This window comes from Chanodichthys erythropterus, chromosome 15, assembly GCF_024489055.1.
Source record: "Chanodichthys erythropterus isolate Z2021 chromosome 15, ASM2448905v1, whole genome shotgun sequence".
Taxonomy (NCBI): Eukaryota; Metazoa; Chordata; class Actinopteri; order Cypriniformes; family Xenocyprididae; genus Chanodichthys; species Chanodichthys erythropterus.
The window spans coordinates 25,561,393-25,578,386 of NC_090235.1; the positions used below are offsets into that span (position 1 = coordinate 25,561,393).

At 39.4% G+C, this 16,994-nt stretch overlaps 1 protein-coding gene across 8 annotated transcripts in view; it reads right to left on the reverse strand.

Moving 5' to 3' along the window:
- The window catches only part of runx1t1 (RUNX1 partner transcriptional co-repressor 1), a 56,590-nt gene extending 39,985 nt beyond the window's left edge, over positions 1-16,605 (reverse strand). For 3 of the 8 annotated variants that reach the window (XM_067410940.1, XM_067410939.1, XM_067410937.1), the window contains exon 1: positions 16,176-16,605. In XM_067410940.1, the coding sequence (XP_067267041.1) occupies positions 16,176-16,203 (28 nt within the window). In that variant the 5' untranslated portion in view covers positions 16,204-16,605. Of the gene's footprint in view, positions 1-153; positions 5,110-6,685; positions 10,767-16,175 lie in introns of those variants that run through there. The other 5 variants (XM_067410944.1, XM_067410943.1, XM_067410945.1 and 2 more) reach the window with 5 other exon arrangements.
- Between the last annotated feature and the right edge of the window lie 389 nt (positions 16,606-16,994).

Below are 16,994 nucleotides of genomic sequence, written 5' to 3' on the forward strand. Positions count from 1 at the left end.
GCCTACATCCTTTAGTGTTTGCACACTAGGTGGTGCTAGTAATGCATACTTCAGATATCACATTTTCACACATACACGCACACACCAACACTTACAGTGTGACAGATTCATTGTGTCTGGCTCTGCATTTAGGTAACGAACAAAAACACCTACGTCTCATTTCTAAATCCTTATCACGAGCCGTTCGGTTTTCAGAGGCGAGTCCAGATGCGCACTGACAGATTCACCAGCAAATGCTGAAGAGAAAAAAAAAGATGTTTCTGCTTTAGAACGTTTTTGTCAACTTTTTCAAAAGTGAGGATACCAGCTGTCCCAGCTTATGTTTAGATTATGTAATGCAAACATATTGTGGAAAGAGGACAGAAACAGCACAATGCAGCCTCTTCGCATTTCTGACATTACTTTCAGTGTCCTCATGAGTGACTAACACAAAAAGAGAGAGAGCAAAACAAAACAAGAGGAATCTGTCAGTGGGACCGGAGCTGGCTGAGCGAGAGATTGAGCCCAACAGGAACCAGTCATTCCTGGCCCAGCCCTTCTCCACACAATGGCCTTTATAATGGAAGGAACCATGGGCCCGACAGAGATAGCCCACTGTCAGGAACCAGGACGGACAGGGCCCGGCCTTCCCGGGCAGGATGTCGCTGCTGCGGGACTGTGTGGCCCCGATATCCCACGTTCACACACTCTTCCCCCACCGGCAGGCCGGGATGTTTTGCTCCTCAGGTAATTAGAGTCGGAAAGCCCTGAGGGCGGGCGAGCTCATGGCCTGACCTCCACTGTCCTGGTCGAGAGGTTGGTCCCGCTATCAGGCTTCCGCAAGCCACGACTGGGGCATCAACAAGCTGCCGCTATCCGCCGCACTCTTGCCCTTCTTAAGGAACACCCAGCAAACAAATTAATGGCAGAAACTACACAGATTTCTACAAAAATCAAATACATATACATGCATATAGTTCACCCAAAAACAAAACTTCTGTCATCATTTATGCACCTTTCTTCAAAGACCTTATGTCTTTCTGTATTTCTGTCTTCTAAACAATACTAAATCCCTCAAGGACCAGTCGTGGCCTAATGCTTACTGACTGGTAACCCAAAGGTTGCTGGTACCAGCAGGAAATGACCCCCAAGGCACCTAACCCCCAATCGCTCCCTGTGCGCCACAGCATAATGGCTACCCACTGCTCCGGGTGTGTTGTTTGCAGTGTGTATTTCTTCACTACTCCTAATGTTTGTACAGTAACTTGGATGGGTTAAATGCAGAGGACAAACCCTGAGTATGGGTTACCATACTTGGCCTTCACATGTCACTTTAACTTTCAAGGAGGAGCTGAGGTATGGAATGGATAAATGTCCACACTCTATACTCACAGATTAGGATAAAACACTCCCAGCATCCTCAAGAAATATTCACTAGCCCCGGCGAGGTGAGGACAGACAGCGCCGCGTTTCTGTGGCACGCTGACCCTGGGTGTCCCGGGCAGACCCCAAGCATCCCTCTGGTCAGCACTGCTCTACTTCAGCACAACTCCGACCACAAAGCACCGCCAGAAGCCCGCTGCTGCAGTTGCCATGACAACGGGCACTGCAGATATGTTGTGAGGTGAGCAGCCTGTCAACCTGCAGAGGTGCTTTTGTGTGTGTAGTACATGCTAAATAAAGTCACTGCCACTACTAGAAAGAAAAAAAAAGAAACAGATACAGAGGACATAAAAAGAGAAACTCATTGCTGTTATTAAAATATATGGCGACCAGCGCAGCAGTGGATGAGTTATGCTCGGCCTCGCTTGAATAAAAACCGTCTCATGTCAGAGCCGTAAAACTGAAACAGTCCTCTGGCATATGTGTGCTATTAACATCACTTGTCCATTGCTCAGAAAGCCTCTTAGCCACTAAATCAAACCCACAGATGGCACGACGCCTAAGACGGGAGAGGAGAGGCACTGAAGGAGAGAGGGGGCTAAACAACTTCTACACTCAATTCAGGGTTTACATTCCTCCATCAGCCAAGGAAAGCCAGGGACATAAGAGCCTCACCACCTGAATAAAGAAGTGCAAATAATAAGTTTTTTTAAAAAAAGGGAAAGAGGTTTTTTCACTTTATATTAGGGCTGCACAATATATCATTTCAGCATTGATATCGCGATGTGCGCATCCGCGATAGTCACATCGCAGGATGTGCAATGTCAAGTATATGGATCGTTAATCCGTACGGACCATACACCATGGTTTAACATGCATGTAATTTTCAGATTAATTGCAAAGTTTGACCATCATACAATGAAAGTTTATCAGTTTTAGGTCCTGTCAGTTGAAATATTTAAGCGACTTTGAAACATTTGAGACGCAAAAGAGAGCCCAATTCTGAACATGCGGCTGTTTTCCGTGTGCACACACAGAGCCGTGCAGATGCACGTGAACACTGAATGCCATGCTCTTCCGTCTATTTATGCCTGAATGGACACATACATGCAAAAAAAAAAAAAAAGGTCAAAATGCACGTAAAACATTGAGTATCCTCATAAACACAGTTGCTTATGGCTTAGGTGAACTAAACAGTTGAGAAATAACATTATTTTGGATCCACGCATTCAGTCTTAAAGTGACAGCAGCCTAACATTCCTGCTTCTTTCTGTGTCATGAATGTTAATCAAATAACAAAAGACAAAGAGAAAAATCACTTTTGTAGTTTTAACACAGAATAATTATATTTAATTTATACATTGAAGACTATGCAGTGTTATTTTACATTTGATTATTCAATTTATGTACCTGAATGCTGTTAAACTTACCTGAAAAAAATAAAGCACTACATATTTATATACAATATATATTTACGGTGTTGTGTACGGACTCTCGTTCCCAAAGAATGTAGTGAGAGAAAAATATATAGTGTTTTTTTCTTATTGTAAATCTACCAACAGCCATATGGATAAAGAATACTTTGTCTTGTTATTACAAATGTAAACAAAAAGTTTAAAAAATATTATAATTTGTTATGATTAAATGACATTTATCTTTATCATGATGAAAAAGATATCAATATCTCTCTGGACACTATTTTTTATTATGTATTTTATTTATACTTATTGAAATTTTCAAATTTAATCAACATTGGCGACAGACAGAAAGGTCCTTTGGCAAAGTAATTCATGACCTTAAGACATTTTCAGTCTGGAGCCCCGCACAGTCAAAAATCCATAACAGTAGGGCAGTGAAGTAAATACAGACACGTGCAATGTGAATTGCGGGTAGTGAACACATTTCCACATCAACACAACTACGTGCTATTAAAAGTGTTTTAGAAAAAAACAAAAAAAAAACACACACACACAAAAAAAAAACTCAAACAATCCCTCTGCTGAAACTCAAGAGATCAGGATGCAGAGAGCAGATCAATAACACTGTCAAGCACTCCAAAGTCAGAGTCTGAAATGAATGGCATGCACAGAAGCAGATGTCTTTGAACAAGTAAGATCTGCGAGAATGAGGACAGCAGGAGTTAATCGAACTCTCTATAGCCTTCAGCTACATGCTTCTACTGCAAATGCAACATTTCTACCATTTCTACTGAAATATTTTGCATTGGTTTGCACCATCACACTAATAAAAAAGACATGAATCTGTAAGGTTATTTTGCTCTGTATAATGTATAACATTACAGCCTGCGTTATCCATAAATGAGACGATCTGATTATAACATCATTCTACAGCCCATCATAAATAAAGCTAGTGATTAGGGGCGAACAAGCACAGCTTGCAAGAGTGAATCAAATCTGCACATTAAAACATGATACTATGTGATGCTTCTGAATGTGCTGCTGTACAGACCATCTCCTCCTGTTTCATTCCTCCCTCACTTCTTCCTGCTTCTTTAGTTTGTGGCATCTGGCACAGTGACTCTACGTCTGTTCAATCGCTCTGAGCTCCACTCTCAATCTTCCCTCTCTCTCTCTAGTCTCTTACAGGGTTGCCTGATCTCCTCCTCCCTCTGGTTTCCTCTGCCACGTCCAGACTGGTCCTGGTCGGTGCTGATATAGTCCTGGCCCGCAGCCCTTCACATCAATCTCCAGCCTGTGGCATCGTTGAACACAGGAAGGCCCCACCCTGACAAATGCCTGTAAAAACTTTATTCCATCCAGTCCTTCTCTCTATATCTTTGTCGTTCCTTGTGTCCTGAGGTCAGTTGTGGCCCCGGCACCTTGTCTTTCCCATCTGTTTTCCTCTGTGGCGTCCGACTCCGTCAGATCAATGCCTTGTTCTCTCAGGGGGATGGCAAGCACGAGACAAGGTGTATCCAATAATCATGTAGATCTGGAATTCTAGTCCGCTCCCATTTCGTTTTGCTGTCCACTCTTCATCGACTCATAATCCACTCTTTGGCTTAAAACCATTTTCATCTCATCATGTCTGATAGCATATTCCCAGAGGCCCTCTGGTTGTGTTAGAGAAAAAAAAAAAATCACTTTTCTTTTTTCATGGTTCCAGATAACTCGCCACCCTCCCTCCACAATCGACACCCACCTCCATCAGCCCCTTCCCCCCTCCCAGAATGTGGATAAATAATTGAAAACAAGTGCAGGGATTTGCCAGACTGTAAGCTTCCTTTCATATGTTAATTACTCACAAACAGTTGTTTTGAATAAAGGCATTCTCTTTTCTCTCCTCCTCTTCGGGCTCCAAATCCTGCGTGGAGAAAAACGTGGTGCCAATCGCAGATAAATCCAACTCTCTGTTTATAGCATTAATCCATCTTGCGCGCAAACGCATATACACACACACATACAGGCGCCTCCAGCGCTCAGCTGATGCAAGGGGCCTTTTAAGAGAATCATGTTTGGCGCAGAGTGACAGGGAGCACCAGACGGGAGCCAAAAGTGAGATCTGAATAAGCATGCTGTGTGTGCATGCTCTCTAATCAGCCGCCGACTTTTCCGTTTACACTGTCATTAAAAGCAATAGCCTGAGGCCGTGCATGACAAATCATCTCTTTGGCAATAAGTGCTTGGGGAGGCTGCGTCCAGAAGGACCTCCTTGTCAGTGATGAGTGCCGTCTTCCACACTTCCATGCTGTGCACAATGATGGTGGCGAATCACCCCAGGATATATCTGGACAGCGTATTAAAAATAGGAAAGGATCACAATGGTCGATTAGTTGTCTATCAACTGACTAAACGATTTGGGAAGTCTTTTTTCAAATAGTTATTTTAGCAGTGGTACTTTCATTAGCATGTTTTAACTGTTAGATAAACTGTGCTTTAAAGGGTTAGTTCACCAAAAATGTAAATGGTCCCATGATTTACTCACCCTCAAGCCATCCTAGGTGTATATGACTATCTTCTTTCAGACAAACACAATCGGAGATATATTTAAAAATATCCTTGCTCCTCCAAGCTTTATAATGGTTGTGGAGGATTTCAATATAATAGAAGAGGATCTTGTTTAAACTGCGAGAGGCGTCTAAGCTTACAATACTCCTACATCCTGCGTCATACATTGTCACGGGTTACTCATTTGGCGGAAGATGACTTGCGCAGTATGCGTACGGTCATCTGCCGGAAGCTAGTTATTTTAATTTATACAGTTTTAAATATGGACATTTTTGAACAAAAATGCATTGCTTCACTTCAGAAAGCCTTTATTAACACCCTGGAGCCGGATTTTCTAAATATGTTCTACAGTAAATGGATTATTTTTATTATGAATGGATGCATTTTTTTTTTCAAAATGTGGCCCCCCATTCACAACCATTATAAAGCTTGGAGAAGCAAGGATATTTTTAAATGTATCTCCAATTGTGTTTGTCTGAAAGAAGATAGTCACATACACATAGGATGGCTTGAGGGTGAGTAAATCATGGGCTCATTTTCATTTTTGGGTGAACTAACCCTTTAAATGGTTTGCACAGTATGTTTAATCGGGTCAGGTGAATCTAAAACCAGCCTAAATGTAAAGTTTTTTTAAAGGGATAGCTGACCCAAAAATGTCAATTCTGTCATCATTTACTCTCTCAAGTCTTCCAAACCTGTGTGACTTTGTTCTCTGACAAAACAAAAAAAAAATTGAAAAATGTGTCAAGATAAAAATGACATGAAAACCGTAAACTTACAAAATTAAGTGAAACAAGTTTACATTGAAATACTAAAATTACTAAAACAGAAACTGAAATAAAAATAAATTAAAGCTATATAAAAAAAATGACAAAAGCTCTAAAAATATTAACAAATACTTTAACAGTAGCATATAAATAACACTAATAACTTGATTGGACTGGATTGCTGACTTTTGTTTTTAATATATTTAGCATCTTTTATTTCAAAATAAGAACGTCATAAAGGTTTGAAATGACATGAGGGTAAATGATGACAGAATTTAAAATTTTTGGGTGAACCAACTCTTTAAGACCAATTACTCAACTAGTCATTCAGACAATCCTCTTACTAGTTGTCAACCTAAAAATATATTGTTTTGCACATCGCTAACAAAAATACTGCAGGCGTAGCTGTAGGTAGCTATACAAGGGTGAGCATTCAGACCGTAACTTGGCCAATGCAAATTCTAGATGTGATTAGGCCTCTGGAGGACAGAAATGCTTGGAATTAAGTGTGAATGAAACCATGAAAAGCTACTAATCCCTCTATTGAGAGGGCATGCTACACTGCGCACAACTGCAACACAATCTAACCATCAAGGTGGCTTCAACGAACGTAACGCTGTGCCATATCGTACGCACAAACCCCTTTCATACGACTGTAGCAGCATCTCCCATATGGTGCCGGGAGGAGGAGGGGCTGAAGGGAGACGGTGAGAGAGAAAGAAAGAACAGTTAAAATTCGCAAACATAAAATTACAGCTGCACCATTATATTTGATCCCAGTGCAGCTGTGAATTATTATGTGGACAATTTAATACTGCCAAAGAGGAAATAGCAGATTAAGATCATATCTTTGCATCTCTGCCAAAGTGTGCACACGTTTTTGAGCCCCGAGCTTCGGAGGAGGGGATGGGTGCATCTTCTTTTCTCGTCTCTCTCGCTCTCTCTGTTGGTAAGGTATGCAGTGAGGTGCAGACAGGGTTGTGCTTAGAGGGATGAGCCATTCACGTATCACTCATGCAGCCCTAAATGTCCTGCGAGCCAGTAATTTGTCCAGTCACCGGGGGAACATTAAAACCAGACCAAAATAATTCTTTACAGTTATGGAAAAAGTGAAGAGAAGAAGAAAAACAGTCACATGCACACATCTTTCCCCTGAAAAGTTATTACATTTTGTCAATGGTATGGACTAATGGCAATCATATGTGCAGCTGCACTCAGAGCGGTAGTCAAGGCTAGGCTAATCGCGCTAGCAGGACTGGGAACCCTTGACACATAACGGATACTTGTTACTGAAGTATAGCTTACAAAACCAGATGTTGATAAAGACACATTAAGACAGATGGGAGAACAATTACTGGCACACACAACTGTCCTGAAACAACTTAAAACATTTCTGACCTTATAAGGCAAGATGGATTTATACGCTCTGCCATTTTATTGCTCCATGAGACCCCTTCCCTTTCGGAAAGGGGTCTTGATTTTGCCATAGCTGCGCCACTCGCTGCAACGTGAGGCTATTTAAAACACTGGCGCTGAAGTGTATTTTGAAAGGAATAAATCAGAGAGAGACCACAGCGCAATGAAATACCACATAGTGCCATTCCAATCCATACGTACCCCTTTATATGCTTGGATACGTTGTTCAGAAACCTTTCTGCCAAACTGAAAAAATACAAAAAATATCACCACTTCATCGGGACTCATGCAAACTCATGCAATTACAAGTCTTAAAGTCAACATAAAATGGCATTCGCAACATACGTGGTGTAGAATATCAAACAAGAAACTGCGGAAAAACAATTGAGTTGGACTCAAACAATGCCTAAATTGCTACTTGCCTACTGGTTAACATTATTCAATAATCCTCATGGCCTTGGTGATGTCAGCAGGAAAGCAATATCGTCGGTGCAAGTTTTTACATTTTTATGAAAGATTATTCCTTTGGAATAACATGCACTGATGAGTCACAATAAAACCAGGAATATTCATTAAAAAAATCAAATCAAGGAATGTTGATTTTATGTTGACATTTTTCAACTGTAAATCCAAATGCATCATAAAAGTCAATATCATTGTCCACCCAAGTACAAATTAAGGGCACATAATTTAATATTTTGAGTTTCTGTTGATTATACCATTTGCCTTCATTGTATTAACTCAAATTTTTTATTTCAATGAACTCAAAATTTTAAGGCAACCAGGTAACTTACTTTTTTGTTATTTACAGTGTAGATGATATTAGAGATTTTTAATTTATCAGTCGATATTGGATATTTAATTGTGCATGCTCATCTTCTCTATTTTTAGATTTCAATTTGAAATATTTGCTTAATCTTTAAAAACATTAATAATTTAACAAGAATGTAACTGTAATTGTTAGCAAAAATTTTTTTTCATACTGTGCATTATAATGTTGTGATGCCTAAATTCAACAGCATTTATAACAATTGATTTTAGTATTTAATGCATTACTTTTAATTTATAGACATAACACAGAATTCTAATATAAGCCATAACATTAAATTATTTTATTAATTGGTGTATCATTAATACAAACTTGCAGGCAGAATCTCAGGCCCACACATAAAGATTAATGACACACAAACTGAAGTGGCACGGATCACTGCTCTCTTCTCCCGACCCCCCAACTCAGACCCTATTGATCCATAATGAACCGCTCCTCCATAACTACAGCACACAAGTCACATAACCATGAAGACTACATCATTTAGCTCGACTTGAACGGCTTGATGATTTTCTTCAATATCTTATTTCAGAGGAGTTTGAAATGTGACTGACATGTTGGAGGTCTGTGGCAGCTGAGACCAGTGCCCATCTGTGGGTTCATTCTGTGGTCATGTGCGTGCACTGGAGCCGTGCTGCTAATGGCGGAAGTCCTGAGTGACCAGGAATGGCTCCTGGCAGGGTGAATTCCTTCCCAGCTGTTTTAAAAAAAAAACACACACTCACATCCATACGGCCATAAACAGGATCTGAGACAAGGTTCATTCTCATTTCACAGCTTCTATGAAGTCTGCATACAAGAGTCTTATCAGATGAACCACGTATGTCAGGAAACTTCCACTGGTACTGTCTCAGCTGCCATAATTCAGCATCGGGAAAAAAGCATTATGTTTAAAAAAGCGATTGAGTAATCAATGCATTATCGTCTTTTTCTTCAGTGTTTTATATGTTGGTATATTTTGACTTTTGTGTTAAAGCGGCTCCTTTAGTTGTTCCAATGGCGATGATGGTAACATGGGGAGATAATGTCAAGTAATTCAGCCCAATTCTCCATTTGTTCTGCAGCTCCAAACACTTTTAATGCGCCAGGGGTGCCCCCTCCATTCATGGATAACAAAAGCTTAGATGCAACAACGTTTAACAAAATGACTCTTTTATGCGAAGCCGCATTGAAAACGAAGAGGTTCATCCACCCAGGCCCATGCTCCTCTTTACCTGCTCCCCCACGCGCTGTCTTCCTCTACTTCTACACTTCAGCCCCGTCTTATGAATCACCTCTTCTAGAAATAATTGACACGGAGCGTTTATCCCGAAGGCACCTGCTGATCGTTCAACTACAACACAATCTTCTAGTGTGCTACACCACAGAGCTATTGTCCCACCACAGTGTCTGTGACACTAACTGCCAACAACAGGAAGCCCAAACTATAGCCTCAATACAATTTGGACTAATTCAGAGACAACAAAACACACACACACACAAATGCTTTTTGAAATAGTCTGTATACTCAGTTTATGAAGAAGCTATTGAAAACCAGGTGTTATTTTCTCTAGCCGTGTAAGAATCTATAGACGTTATAATGAATGCACACCATATGGCATTGTGTGCTTTGGAAAATCACTGCGTTACACAATTGCATACTACATTATTTTTCATTTATTCAGACCGTACGAGCATTGAATACAATTCTACCGATCCATCTTGTTCTCGCCATCTTTCTGCTCGCTTGCTCTCTCCTTTTCTCTGGAGCTCTAATTGACTGAGCGTGTCAATATGTGTAGTGAACACACAGGGGTCTACTGTCTCTGCCTATTGATCCATAGCTCTTGAAGGAGTTGAGCCTCTAGGCTCAAAACAAATCTTAATTACACTCCTCTTTACTGGGCCACAGAGGCGGCACTCGAGTGGGTGCCCTTTTCATAAATACATATCAAAATCCATAAATCAAAATTAATGGGCGTGAGCGGCCCATGAATCAAACATTAGTGACTGAACAGATACAGCTGACAGATTCCCACTCTGATCCCATAAATTTCAGAAAAAAGGTAGTCCTTAATGCATCTGTGCTCCATGTAAACTGAGAAAGCAGTAATAGCTGTAAGTAGGGCTGGGTATACAGTAGATACAGATTTCCCAAATTCAATTAGATTTGGTTTGATTCAAATTTCGATTTGATTCCAATTCATTTGGGTGTATTTCAGACATAATGTATTTTTATTCACAACAGCCCAGATCTGAATTAATCAGAATGATCTATTTTACAATGTTAGCATTTCTGTTTTGAATCTGTTTCATTTTAGATAGTTTTGAAGGGCCAAAATCATTGACCAAAACAGTGATGTTTAATCAGCACCTTTTTCAAAGACACATTTTGACTGTGCCAGCTTCTATTTCATACACACAAAGTAACCAGTTTCGGTAAAAATTAAGAATCTTTTAATTTGCATCAAGAAAAATAATCAAATAAGTTGAAGTGCCACTCATTTGTTAAGTAATTAAAGGTACACTGGAATCGATCAAATGAAAACATTTTTGCTTTTGGGTGGTGTCAATCTAAGACAACTAGTAACTAGTATTGGCCATAAAAAAAAATAAATAAAAAAAAAATATAAATATATATATATATATATATATATATATATATATATATATATATATATATATATATATATATATATATATATATATAATTTAATAAAATACATTATGACATGGTTAATATATATATACTATAAATTACTATTACTATAAAATACTATATTACGTTAAATGAAAGACTTTGGTCATACAGCCCAACCCTAGCAACTGTAAAAAAAGCAAAAGGATAACTGAAAAGGATTTTTCTGATGTCTCTTTGGCAGTTTGTCACTGACAAACACCCTTTTTTTATGGAGGAGCTTTATAGACTTTCAGCAAGAGCCGAGTCCATCCCTTAGCAATTGTTACCTCATAAAAAGAAGTAAACCCTAATGAAGCCATTACACAGTCCATATTCTCCATCAATCATGCATTTACACTGATATGCCGAAGCGTAATGTTGGTCATGTGCCATTCTCACCTTCTCCTTGGCAAAAGCAGCCCTTGAATCCACAGACAAAACCCAATTACAGATAACAATGTGCTAATCTCTGTTCCCAGGGAGCAGAGAGTCGGTCTGGAGAGAGATAGCGATGCCGCAAGGCTGAAACGCAGGCCAGATACAGCCTGTACAACAGACCCTGTGTTTTTTCTCCTTCACTCCTTCCTGCTAAAGTCACGCTCCCTTCGACCATTCCACCCACCACCCCCCCACCCCTTGACACTCACACATACCCATCCCAACACCTTCACCACCCTGAATCTTTTACCCTTTTACAGCTAATCTTTAAATGTAAATTCTATGACGGGAAAATAGAGGAGGCATGAGATAACAGGTTACATCTTCACTCCTGCACTGCTATCGTCTTCTGCATCGCTGAAAAGCACCTATTCAATAAGATTACCTTCTGGCAGAGTGCACGGCGACACACCGCGGCTTTGTATTCATTAAACACACATCCCCGGCTTATCTGAAATATAAAGGGGCTTGTCAGGATGGCACATTGTGTGTGTGTCTAAGGGGAAGGCAATGTGCATTAGGGCGATTACAATATCAGCCTGGTCCAGATGGAGGCAGGAAAATAAACAGAGGGGGAGAGAGAGAGAGCGAGAGAGAGACAGAGACCGAAGACAGAGAGGTAGTTTAGGGTGCGCGTGACTGCGTTTGTGTATGTGTGTGAGTGTGGCTGATAGATGTGAGTGAAAAAGAGTATGTGTTGGAATAAGAGAGGAAGGGAGAGAAAGAGAAGTTAATTGGCAAGAGAATCTTGGATTAACAGAGAGAGAGTGAGAGAGTGAATGAGAGAGGAAGACAGATAGTGAGCAAGGCTGGGCAGCCTGGACACCTGTCAGCTGGAGCAGTGGTTTGTTTAGTTAACCCTGGTCTGGACCACAAAGACGGCTCAGGTTCAAATAGACCCCACTGCACACTTAGATCCAACTTTATAGGAATCCTTCTGTTGTTTTAAGACACCACAAATGTATTTAGTTTACTATAAATACTATATAAGTATATATATATATATATATATATATATATATATATATATATATATATATATATATATATATATATATATATATATATATATAAATATATACTCTAAAAAATGTTGGGTTAAATGTTTGCCTGGGCAGGGCAGTTTCAATTAAACAAAGTGTTTAAAAATTACTATATGGCTGGCTTAAAATGAACCCAAAATAGATTGGAAATTAATAAATCAGACACATAATTACTAGAGGCAACAATAATGATCAAAAGGTGAACATTTATTAATAAGCAATTTAATAAGTCTTTATTGTTTAATTATTATTCATTAAACGTATTAATAAATGTTAATTTCCAACATATTTTGGGTTTATTTTAAGCATTCAATACAGTAATTTTTAAACAATAGTAGAGTAAAATAAAACTACCCAGCTGGTTGGGTTAAATGTACCCAACCGCTGGGTTAAAACAACCCAACTTGGGTTGTTTTTATCCCATACGTTTTTACAAATTAATATCGAGGATGAATTTGATTTGTAAAAAAGCCCCATGTAAATTCTTACACATCCCCTCTTGACTTTATATTGCCTCATTATATTGTACACTCCAGCCCCACCATACAATAAAAACCACTCATCCTCTACTCTCACATTATACTTTCATGCTTTATGAAATCCAATAACCACACGCTAAATTCCCCTCGTTGAAAAATTTGTAGCCATTATGCCCCCTATCGATCCGAAGCATGGATTCTGGGAGATGGTGGCGGCCTCAATCATTCATGGCCCGCTCTCCACAGAGACTCATGTCGAGTCAAATCTACAGCCCTTGCAAATAAGGGGCCTTTCTCCCCTCTGACAAATCCCAACAACTCACGTCGCTTATTTACAGCGCAAGATTGAGTGTGTCAGCAAGTCCAACAGTAGCCCTCAATGAATATAAAGAGCCTCATACATGATATAGCTCAATGGAAAGAGATGTGAGTGAAATACCGCTAATGCATTTTGGGAATGTTTCCCTTAAGAGCTGAAACATTAAGAGTGCATATAATGCACTTGGCTGATGTCGCGTAACTGAACTTGCTCGTTTTTCTTCTCTTTTGTTATTACAATTTTATTCATCCAGAGAAATTATATGGCCTGTCAGATTAGACCTTTTTGCACACGCTGCAAAATTTACAGTGTGCGTTTCTGTATCCTTATGCACAAAGAGCGTGTTTTTGATTTAAATGTGCATGAAAGAGAAATTGTGAAGCAACGAGACATGCTGTGTATTTGTGCAAGTGTCTGGTGAGAATGTCTGCCAGTTTATGTATGGGGTTAATGACATCACTAATGAAATGAGTTACTGCAATGATAACACGCTTGGATTTCGGCCAGAACGTCTGCTGTTCGTCATTTAAAATACATAGCAAGCACTTAACTACAAATGTTTTTACGCTGCTCTGTATTTAAGGTAAATAAGAAGCACATTTATCAGTGAAGGAACATGCAATGCTTGTCTTTCATGAACACAACCAAAACAAAAAAGACTAATATTTTATAATGCATGGTTAATTAATTAATTCTAGTGATGCATGATGCATCATCCATTCAGAATATATTTATTAAATAAAATATACGCTTAAACCAACACAAGTAAACATCTCCCAGACATATTAAAAAATAATGGACGAGTATTTCCATATCTCTCTCTCTCACACACAGCTGTGCGTGTTGGTGTGGGCAGCGGAGTCATCTCTTCATTATGCTGTGGCAGTGTCTGGTTTCATGCGTTTGACCCGTGTGAGGCCAGTGGGAGTGGAGGAGAGGGGAACAGGTGTGAGGCAGGCAGGCTGGTGGCTGTGCAGATGGCCTCAGCCAGAGGATGTTGCTGCCTGCTAATGCTGGCTTCAAACACACACACACACGCACAGTGCTTATCGCTTACCGAACCCTCACCGCCAGCCACCATACGCCATGTTTGCCTTTAATCAAGGTACGTTCACTACCTGCACTGTCCCTTGGTCTCCAGTTCGAATCTCATGTTGACAGGAACAGAGGGCAATGACCTTAATGAGGTGATGACCAAATCATAGTGGAGAATGTCATGCCTCCATTTTCTGAATCATATATATATATATGATGCCTTTCAGAAAATAAAATGTCAATCTTCTTGAGATCTACTTGAACGATGAGAATGTGTACAAGACAACTCTGATTGTTTAAAAAAATAAATCCGTGGCATGAGCAACATGAGCATTTTTCATCAGAGAAAAGCATCTTTTTTGTTTTTTTGCCTTAAATAAACACGGACTGCCCTTGAGAGCAAAGGAAATAAAAATCGTCCATTTCATTTTCATTTTAACCACACAGACTTAAACTTCAGAAACTCAACTCTTCAGTCAAGAGAGAGCTTAAGCGCCGAGAGTGGACTATTCACATCACGCTGGATTGAGAAGATGAGCTTGACAATTGTGACGGAAGCAGCTTTTAAAAAGCTGGCTCAACCACAATTGATAAGCGCATCTTCTCAATCCATTGCGATGTCACAGTTGTCAATACAGCTTCTCAATCAACTGTGATATCACAATTGTCAGACACATCTTGTCAATTCTGTGTGACATCACATATGGATCTGTTCAATAAATGTAATATCCCAATTGTTGAACACATTATCTTAAGCTGATTTGATATCACACTTTTCAAATGCGACATCATCACAATTGTAAATGAATCTTCTCAAATTATATCACCGTTTGACAGATTGTTCTATCACAATTAAACACAGCTTCTTAATCCAAAGTGATATCCCAATTGTCAAACGCGTCTTCTCACACTTGATTCATCAAGATTTTTAAATCCACTGTGGTGTCACAATTTTCTGCCTGTCTCACACCAGATGTTTACCTGTGCTTGTAATCAAACATTTGATTTGATCGAATTTGCAGCTCGCAGACTGGCCAGAAACAATCCTCAAGCTTATTAGAGAGCGTTAATGTGTTTATAGACGGAGGTGATATTGCATTTGGTCAACAAATGACATGCTGTTAATGTTTGACTGGTTGACTTTATGTATTATTATGAATGTGATGATGAATTGTTTTAGAAATAAAGTTAAATGCCTGTTATAAAAAACATTCCTATGAAAAAGAAAATGACGAATAATAAATCTAAAACCTGCATTAAAATTCGTGTTTTGTTGGAATTGCAAGGCTATCAACTCTAAGATAATAAATTTACTGAGCACGTGAGATTGTAGACAGATTAACCATATTCATAAGAAGAAAAATATTAATACAGTATTGCAATCTACAGCGATAAATACAGTGTTTTCCACCTCTTACACAATCTGTTCCTTTAGTTACAGAACAAAAGTGAGAAAAAATGTATTATGATTTAAAATTTAGATGAAATTCATACGCGTAACATGAGATAAACGCTTCGTAGCGCGTTGTTTATTCATTGTTTACTTATGAGTTAAGCGTGGTCAAACCCTGTTAAACGTCAATTTTGTTAAGATTTAACTTTTTATGGGAAAATTTAAGCATATTAATATTTTATTGTTGGTGATACACGCTTTACGTTGTGAATAACATTAAATTATGAGTGGGGGCAAAACAGAATATTAATACAATTTTCTGCGAAAGAAAAATAATAAAGTGTTTGTCATTTACCCAAACGCATAATAAAACATTCTAATAAAAGTAATAAACGTGGCTAAAGACTAGTAGTAAGTATTCATTTTATATCACGAGAAAAAAAGATGAAGATAACTGCACGACTTACACTGAAAAGAGGTAGAAATTCCCACCATGCGTAACGGCGTTGTGAAAGAAAAATTAATTTCCTGTCCTCGACTCCGGTCGATATATTAGTGATGTTTCTCAGTCCTAAACGCGTACTTCCAAGACGAAGAAGGAAATGTGTCCGTCAAACTCCAGGGCACAGCTCTAGAAACGCTCCAGTGTGCTGAAGGGCAGTGAGCTCGAGGCTCGGATGAAGCACAAACTGACAAGCGGATGATGCTGTGTGTGTCTCGAGCTCAACTCATTTAGTGTGGCGTTTTCCTTCAACTGTCCGAGTACATGAACAACGAAATACACGAAAACGTTTGATCCTGGTGTGCGACAACAGTCAGGAATATTTCGAGAACAGCGAAGAAGTGATGAAAACGGTTTCTTCCGAAGAGCCTCTATCGCCCGCCCGGCTGCTTGGAGAAGCTGTGGTACTTTGCCTCTAGTCGGCGAGCTTCGGCGGGAAACCCAGGTGCAGAGTAGGCGGGGCTTTCTCTAGCGGTGGGCGGGATCTGACACAACAGCCATGAATATAAATATGGACAGGTTTATGGGATAAACAGCATATAGAGCGGGCCAAACGAGATTATATGGGAAAAAAAGGATGGGATAATAATGGATAAGGTTTGTTGTAGTCTCTCTGTCACACAGCTTAAAGGATTAGTCCACTTTTAAATAAACTTTTCCTGGTTCATGTCCTTCTTTCTTCAGTCTAAAAGAAATTAAGGTTTTTGAGGAAAACATTCCAGGATTTTTCTCCATATAGTGGATTTCAACAGCTACCAACAGTTTGAAGGTACAAATTGCAGTT